The 9421-nt window shown below is 35.2% G+C and overlaps 1 protein-coding gene across 1 annotated transcript in view; it reads right to left on the bottom strand.

Annotated features, from left to right (window-relative positions):
• Nucleotides 1–8925, bottom strand: part of LOC21394812 (BEACH domain-containing protein B) — a 22934-nt gene extending 14009 nt beyond the window's left edge. Inside the window, 17 exon segments of the mRNA XM_024167646.1 lie at nt 1–4; nt 6–95; nt 268–309; nt 483–638; nt 1178–1327; nt 1460–1618; nt 1727–2140; nt 2656–2977; nt 3139–3600; nt 4151–4219; nt 4673–4874; nt 5161–5484; nt 5961–6167; nt 6462–6696; nt 7885–7948; nt 8152–8373; nt 8841–8925. The exon segment at nt 1–4 is cut by the window's left edge and continues 269 nt beyond it. Coding sequence (XP_024023414.1) covers nt 1–4; nt 6–95; nt 268–309; nt 483–638; nt 1178–1327; nt 1460–1618; nt 1727–2140; nt 2656–2977; nt 3139–3600; nt 4151–4219; nt 4673–4874; nt 5161–5484; nt 5961–6167; nt 6462–6696; nt 7885–7948; nt 8152–8273 — 3022 coding nt within the window. The 5' untranslated portion in view covers nt 8274–8373; nt 8841–8925.
• Nucleotides 8926–9421: the final 496 nt, after the last annotated feature.

Genomic DNA, 9421 nt, shown 5'->3' with positions numbered 1-9421 from the left:
ATTCCTGCTCTGACACATGAAGCTCGATTAGAAATGGAGTCCCTCAGTAACTGTTGAAACACGTCCAGCCCATGCTGCTGTAGTGACTCACTGCTCTGCCCAATTAAATTGCAAGAAATACACATAATAGCATATTTTAATAGAATGAAAAGTTCAAAAAAAACAAGAGAGAGGAGAGAGCATGCTCGAGAGATAAAGGAGCATAATATATATTTTGATGATTGGAAGAAGTGTAAAAGAGCACCATAAAGAATATGAATCACAAACCTTCCGCAAGACGCTTAGATATAGTATGATAACATCTTCATTCTGAGCAGAAAAAGGGAAAAAAAAAATGTTAGATGTATATCTCAGGTGTTCAAATGCTTTTATACATTGCCATAAATGTAAAAGTTACAAGGAACTAAGTTTAATTGGGGGGCGAAAGAACCATGAATGTGGACTAGACATTACTTATTTGGACAAAGTTTGCATCGGCACACCTTAATTATCGGACTTGCTTTTATATCAAACTTCCCATCAACAAGCATATCAAGCAGTGCATTTAAAAGGCCTTCACTTGGATGCCACTGGCAAAAGTCAAGCAGCAAGCTTTGCAATGCCTGGTACCCTTTACCGGCAAGAGCTCTAAATGCAGCCTGCAAAAAATAACATTTACCAATCAAGAATAGTTCACAACAAACTGACACCTGACATGTAAATAAGGAAAGGTAAATGTCACACGTACAGAAAATGCATATACAGAATAAATATTAAAGAAACAGAAAGTTTACAAGAAACTTTAAAATCCAAGCAAAATCAACGATAAGGAATCTCAAACTCCTTAGAAGAAGAAATCCCTAAAGAGGCCCAATATTTGACCCGCCGCCACAGATAACTTTACATGAAGAAAAATAACTAGGAAATCCAGCTATGGCGCCTTAAAACCAACAGAACATATATTAAACTGAGATTGGCCATTGTTTATTCAACCCAAAGCCAAAAATCAGTGCGACTTAAGCCTAAAAAAGTACTGAGGCTCCCGCCTCGGAGAGGCGAAAACTTCTTTTTTTGGATCTCGACGCTTAAGCCTTGCAGCTAAAAATATTTCGCCTTAACTGGAGGCGCGCCTGGAAAGATGCACTTAACCCATTTTAGAAAGATTAAAAATAGAAAACAGAGAGAAATAGAGGGTTACCTTCGAAGCATCATTACTTGCAAGCAAACAGGTAAGAGTTTGAAAAACATTCAAAACCAACTTTTCTCCATCTCCTTTGTCGATGTTACCATTTAGTAGAGATACAACATGCAAAAAGCATTCCCCGTCGCGAAACAAAGTCTGATAGTACTGAGAGCACAAATGCATGACAAATCAAAACAACATACAACTAATCAAGAGGCATGCCAACGCAAACGAACACCCAAACGCCTAATGACATTATTGACAAGAAGATCTGAATTGCACAGTAGTTCATTATACCATGGGATCACTTAAGAGCATGTCTCTCATTCCAACTAGTAAATCAATAGAAAGTTCTGCAAAGCTCTTCTCACGTTCCTTTATTTGGGTGAATGTCTCTAAATATTTAGAACATAATTGCAACTTTGCCTTTTGATCTTCCACAGAAACTGGTTCAATCTGAAAAGCAGTATTGAGATCAATATAAGCAGATTTAACACTACTCAGCTATAAATTCTTATTACATCAGGAAAACCCGCAAAAATGAGTGCAAAATAGCGGAGATACCTTCATTAGCTCAAGTATATACTTGAGCACACTATTTCTTAGTCCTTCTTCCCAAAATAAATCAAACAAGCAATCGACACATGTGGCACTATGCAAGACCAATAGCCTTGCATCATCAGCTGTTGAGAAAAATTCCATAAAGACCTCCATGCATGTTTCCATGCTGTAAAATGCAATCGGTCCACTAGAACTACCCTCCACAGTTGGACCTTTATTTTTAAACTTCTTAGATTCTTGGGCTTGAATACAAGCAACTTTAAGCAACCAGGCAGCAGCATTAAGTGACTTAAAAGAAGCAATAGTTTTCTCAGCTGAAAGCTGTAATGTAAGAAGCAGACTCTTTGCAAGAACATTAGCAACTTCAGAATTACAAGCAGATTGTTCAAGCGCATCTAATACAGCAGACACTTCAGGCTGCCACAAAATAATGAGTGAGTAGAGGAACATAAGAAAAGGTCTGGGAATTCTGATACAACTTCAAGGAGCATGCTAATTAACTATTCCCTCTATACATGCACACTGACTAAGTGCACGTAAAAACAATTAAATAATTCAGAAGTAATGCAGGATGCCAAGCAACTACAAGATTGAACCTTAAAAGGCTCTTGATAAATTCAACATTCTCCAAGAGTTAACACATTTTTGTAAAGCTATCACAAGAAAAAAAAAATGCTAGACTACCTTTTTGTCAGACTCCTCATCCCCACATCAAAAGATGGAATATCCGTACACATCATACTCAAAATTTTAATTTTTGTTCATATAATAAGTACTTAATAATATTCTACTCTATAAGAGAACTGGTACGTTCAAGCAATGTAGTCAGGAGACTGAAATTCAAGTTCATGCCTCAATTACACAAATGAAACATGTTAGTGTATGGAGGTGAACATGTCTCGCCATAAAGTAACACGGGAAAGGAAAAGTACCAAGTTATGTGCACTTCCATTAGAAGTTGCTGCAAACTCTACAAATGAAATTACTTCCATTTGGAGAATTTCAACCCCATGAATCTTTGCTTGATTGTCAACGGTATTAGAACTAGAATATGCTTCACGCTCCCTTGGGGACTCGTAGTACGTGCAAGACTCTACAGAATCCTCAGAAGATAGTTCAAAATAGAAAAAATTTTCGGAAAAGATAAGTTCCCATATTCCCTCTTCCCGAAGTACATCCAGTGAAGCAGGTAATGCAACAAGAACCTTCCTGAATGCATCTAGAATGCCGTGCTGCAGGGTATTGATAAAGATCCTGCAAAAAATGAAAAAAATGAGTGAGAGAGAGAGAGGAAATAAGCAGCCAAAATGACCAACAAGGTTGAGAGAGAAGATTCTTCAAAATTATGTATGTGTGTGCGTCTCTGTGTAAGTGGGACATATGGGACTAAAATATTGTGTATAACAAACATTTACCTTAAATCAATTGAAAATTCATTTTGATTTGAGCAAGCCTTGAGGCATGGGAACACCGTACGAAGAACCCTCATGACCCATTTAACTGAAAGTTCGCCATACACTGAAGAAACTGGCATTGATGTTCGAGCAGCTGACGTTTGGACATGTTGAGGTCTAATGTCTTCTGGTGCAAGAAGAAAAGAACAAAGTACTCTGCTCAAGTTAACTACATAATCACTCCAGCACTGAGAATAAGAACCACTGGTAGGAAGTGCAACAGAAGGCTCTGACTTCTGATTTTTCACGTGGCTCTCACTTTCAAAATCAAAACGATGCACTTGAAGATCATTGTTCCCTGCCAAATCCTTGGCTTGCACTTTGTACTCTTGAAGCATGAAAGCAGGTGAGCAAAAGCTATTTGCAAACTTTTGAACTCTTCCATTTTCGCACAGAAATTGCAAATTGCTGATATTAGTAAAGCTGAATTTCTGTTAAGGACATTAATAATTTTTACCATTTAACTGACAAGACATGAAAAGTTCTGCCAGAGATTCAGACACCCTGTACTTTTGCGCAGAAAAATAGCAGAGAAAGAGTGGAAAAGCTAATTTATCTTTGATCAAACAAAATAAATCAAGCAGGAACAATGCTTTCCTCGCAACAGGACAGTTTTGAAACTTCTTTTTACAAGAAAAAACCTATTAGTGATATGGATACAAGGGGAAGAGGATAAGGTAACCTCTAAAACAAAGAAAAACAAAACTTACATTTTTAAAGTAAAGAAACCCTAAGAAAATGTTAAATAAACAAGTATATAAACAGGATGATTTTGAAACATAATAAACAAGTATATAAACAGCAACTGAACTAGCTACAGTCGGAATATACCTGCATTTAGAGAAAACGTTGAGTGCCAGAATTTAAATGAAAGGTCAACACAATGACATTCATAAACTAAATTTCACGGAATATTGGTTCCAGAGTCACAAAGCTTCAGGAATACAGCAACAGAGAAATATGTGAAGGATACACAGCTTCTCTAAGAACTTCAAGGGAAAGAACATGGAGCTTAAAAATGTTTAACAAAGCATTCTCTTCGCTGCAACAAGGGAAAAAAGCCATGTATGTCAAACAGCGCTTGCTAGAGAGGACGAGATAATGCATGAAAAAATTCCGCCTCAAACAGGACATATGCAATTAAAATAATAATGATAAAGACGTTTTTTTCTTCATAAAGAGTATACATAATCAGCAACCATGACTGCATTCCATCTCAAAATCATACTAGAAAAAATAACACTAGGACCTTATGACTTCACATTCACGCCCCTTAACAAGCAGCATGGTTAACTAAATATAGGGATGTGCAATATCTAAGACGGCCAGTATCAACTCTTCAAGTACAGGTCATCAAACCTCTACTGCTGGGCCAAAAAAAGACAAAAATTTACCCCTTTTCTACATGAAAGATACAAATCCATCGCCCTATTAACCCATCAATTCAATTTAAAGCTCATGATGCAAATGGCAGCAAGTTTGTCATAAAAATTACCGATTTTTTAGTATCTGGTTGTTGTTTGGAGGTATGCCAAGACCATCCAACAGAACTTCAAGTCCTCCAATACTTTTAAAATGACTTTGACCACGAGGATTTTCAAATAGTGCCAAATGGAGAATTCTCAAAGTCAAATGATGAAGTGCAATATCTGTCCTCTGTTCTTTCATGCTTAACCTTCTGATGACACGCAACAGTTCTGCATCAAAATCCAACAGTTCTAAGGCATGATAACTCCTCAGTTCCAATTAATTGTAAAGTTTCAAGTATCCCAAGCAAAAGCATGAATTTATTACAACAAATATGATCCTAACATTATGAAAAATGATTGCGTTAGTTGGTAGTTCCTTTACAAGCTATAATTACCGGTGATTTTAGTAATATGATTATATGTTTTACAAGTTGCTATGCCTTCTATAAGTTTTCCCTGTTACACATACGAAGTCGCACTGCAATAAAATATAACTAGAAATTGCCTACCTTACCTACTAACCAATTAAGGCCACCAGCTTCCATCACGGACACAATGGCCTTCTGATGCCAATTTATCTTTATTTCACTAGAAACCTTCAAACTACTAGAAGAAGAATCATTTCGGGATGGATCGGCCCTCAAGTCAAAGCCTGTCGTATTATTGTACAACCAAGTATTCTCATATACATTCGAATTTAAATCAATGAAACTAAAAATTATTGACACCACATATACAAGTATTTGTTGTAAGAGTGAAATCTTCTCCAAAGTGAAGCTAGATAAATTTTCGTCAGCATTGAGGGCACCACTTATCGCTTTTAGTTGGACCACAGACCCTATTTTGACAAAAAAACCAAAATGTAGAGTTAGACATCCTAATTATACAATTTACTTGTAATACAAGAAACAAAAATACATAAAACACAGTCTGAGAAGGAAGTGCCTAGACAAAGAATTAGACATAGCATACGCATGTAGAAGATGGAAACCATCTTAATAACCTGAGCAATGCTAGAGGGCACCACCAATGTCCAGAACCACACACTAACAAAAAGTAGGTCCCACAGCAAGAGACCCACATAATGGAGCCCACTTTCTACTAATTGTAAAGGTTATGGTGCTCAGCATTGGTGGTGCTTCCAAGCATTTTTCCTAATATACTGAGGACTAGTCATTCCCTTGACTAAGACACTATTTGAGAATTCAACCATACATATTGACCTCACTTAAGCAAAATGTATGACTAAACTTTTAGCACACCCCAATAAATGACAAGTAAAATATGTCATCAACACTAAGATAGGGATATTACCTTTCATTAGTGCAGTTAACTTTTGAATCCCCCCATAATATCCAAAAACTCTGCAATTATGCAATGACCGAGTTACAATCTTCAGAGCATCCAATACAGGAAACCCTTCAGAAGTGATATTCAGGCTTGTAGAAGGACAGGAAAAGTCTGTTGTTGAACGCCTTGTACTGGTATTTACTGGATTTATCATTGGGAGAAGCAAAACAACTGTAAATGAAATATTAAAGAAACTTGGTTGAAGGTAGTGATTAAAAAAGTGTTAAAAAAAATTATGTTAGAAAAAGAATAATAAAACCATAATATTGATTTCTGATGTCCCAATATGATTTAAAAGACATCAATCTCATTTTAAGTTTCATCTGAACCTAGTGGATTCTTTACTGTAGAGATTTACAAGGTATATCAAAAGCAGGACCAGAAAAGTGTTGTAATTAACCACTTATTACAACAAAATAGTCAGAAAACAATTTGGTACACAACAAACACAAAGTTTCTACTTACATTCAGTGACCAAAGCAGTTACTTGTTTAACCTCTTCAGCTAATGTCAAAATGACCTCAGCAGGATGTCCAGCAAAGCATCCAACAATCACATCATCAAAATGAGAGGAATGTTCTGCAAGTAAGATAGATGTTGAAGCAGCCTCTGACATTTGGCCATAATTTTCCGGTTCCCAGTTCTTGTATACAACGATAAATTGTTTGAGAAAAACAAGGAACGACCTCCTCTTTTCCACCTAAAACATTGATTCTAGAATAAATAAGCCCACGCAGACAAAGCCAGTACTGTCATGATTATCATACTATTCTGCAATTTTGCCATGTTCTTTTGACTAGAACCAGAAAACAATAATGCATACATACTAGACAATCTGTGGACTAAATGTTGTTTATAGTTGTCCCATCTAAATCCCTAAGTCTGACCATGCACAGAAACCTTATGCCCTAAAAGTGTTTCTCGGGATCCGATAGGACCACCCTAACTAGCATTGAAGAAAGATTCATTAAACAAACACATACTTGGACCAATAGAAGTAACAAAGATGTCCTAGCAAGGGCAGCAAGCCATTACATGTCTCAACATGCTCACACTTAAACCCAGAAACTTATCCACTCTGAGCATAAAACTCAAATTCCCAAGAAAAATCACAATCTAAAACATAACAAGCAAGAAGACGGCCTCCAACACCCTTTATAGAAGAACATTCCAGCTAATTTGATCAATTAAAATGATAGAAATGAAAATTTTGGTCTCTTATGATAATAAGCCTAGTATCTATGACATCTATATATATTGCACGAAAAACCTGAATCCATGATGTAAAAGCTCGAAATCACAATTTCTAAAGGCAACATCATTAAGGAAGAACAAGACTACAATTCATACAGGGAGATTACCGATGATTTTTATTCTAGTTGGCTAGCTTTATTAAAAAGTTATCTTAAATGAATTGCTGACACAGAGCATACAAAACAGCTTCATAAAAATCTATTCCTCCTATTGATCATTCTGTTAAACTACAACTAATAGTTCAATAAAGTGAATCCCACTACCCATGAGTGGTTTTGTTTTTCAGTGCACGTATCAAATATATTGTACGGAAAAGTGTCCTACAATAAGCTACAAATTACAATAGCCTTGAAGAGAGCCATACTTAAGCTACAATTCCTCCTTTGGTTATCAGTATTAACTCTTGATTGAATTCCTTTCTTAAATAATTCTTTCTTTCTTTCCCTTTTTATTTTTATTTTTTTCCTAAAGCAAAGAAATCTCGGAAAAAAGAATAAGAATTGTATATATTATGGTCTACAGAAGAAATTTTTTTATGAAAACGGCTTCAATGAAGTCAGGGAGCTGTAAGGACTTTAAAGAAGAAAATGAGGTAAAACTTGGCAAACTAGGAAGGAAAGAAAGAAAAAAATACCTTGTCAACAGCTTTCTCATATCTATCCCAAAGTGTTTTCAGAACCCCCTCCTCTCCAAATTCACTAAAGAAAGGATGCCAAAAAGGACAAAAAGTTATCATTAAAATCGAAGTTAATTTACAATCATTGTATTTTCTACAATAGCTTTAAGTCCTTACAATGTCTACTCCATAAACTATTTATAACAACCACATTACAAATTCATAAACAAAAATTTATGAGCCAGAGCAAAACAACTTGTGAGGATTCTACCAAAGCATTGATACCTGAAGCGAATTTTCGGACCAGGATGAGATAGCCTCTGAGCTTGTGACCCAGAAGCAAAATCTTCATTTTGGCCACTGGAAGTCCTTCGAATAAGGTCAGCGACACCCTTGACAATATTCATACTTCCAAGATCATATAAGATCAGGACTTCGTGATCAGAAAAGTAAGATGAAAATTCTCATTCCTTCCCATCACATTCACCGAACTCGCCGTGAAATATCCTATAAGGACAATATTCTATTAGTCTCCACAATTGCGTTAAATTTAGAATCGATATACAGTGCACAATTGATCAGTTAGTTGGACTTTTTCTCTTCAAACAGTTCTAAACCTCATGTCACATTTTCCTTACCATTTTCCCTCGAATTCTTGATAAACAAACAATATAATATCAAACTATCTACAACCTGATATTTTCTCCTCGCGGATAACAACTTAAACCGAAACTGAATAAGCTTCGAATTGAATAATGGAAGCAAAAACGCAAATTATCTACGAAATGAAAAATCCGCAAGACACATAACCGGAAAGAAATTGCATAATTCAAAAACAATATAAAAACAAGTATAAATGTATTCAATACGGATAATTGACATTTGATTTTGAGCTCAATTCTTCAAGAGAAATTTATTAAAGAAAAAGGAAAACAATAACTGAATTCGAGGATCGAAGTGATGCGGATTCTAACCAGATCGCGCGATTCGAATCCACAGAATATATTCTAGGGTTTTTTTGCTGGAGATCTGAGCTTCAAATTCTTGGGAGCTTCTTTAATGGCGTCAAAGTGTGTAAAATGAAGAAAAGAGAACGTGAGGGAAGATATGGGAGAAAGGAGAAAAATAAAGAATATGGATTTTGCAATATAACCCCTGAATTTGTTAGATTTGGATATTGGGCCTGTTCTGTGGGGTAGTTTGGTACTTTAGTCTCGGAGCATAGCATTAAATGACAGATTTATAAAACTAAATTAAGTGAATAATAGATAACAAATAATAAAAATTATTTAAAGTAAATAATAATTTAACATGTAAATGTTCATTTACAATTAGTAAAATAATCTTTTCAAATAAATTTTCTTTTCATGTCAGAATTCTTGTCATGTAGATTAATCATTTTTTTATCAATAATAAATTAGACATGTAAGTAAACTATTATTTATTTAAAATAGTTTTAAATTTTATTATTTATTTAATTTTATTTTATAAATCTACTATTTAAGTTAATTTTAACCCGTAAGTTGTTAATGGAATTTGCATTATACGATGGACG

This window comes from Morus notabilis, unplaced genomic scaffold (assembly GCF_000414095.1).
Source record: "Morus notabilis unplaced genomic scaffold, ASM41409v2 Scaffold732, whole genome shotgun sequence".
Taxonomy (NCBI): domain Eukaryota; kingdom Viridiplantae; phylum Streptophyta; class Magnoliopsida; order Rosales; family Moraceae; genus Morus; species Morus notabilis.
Note: the sequence above shows the minus strand (reverse complement) of the source record. Positions and strands in the feature narration are given on the sequence as shown.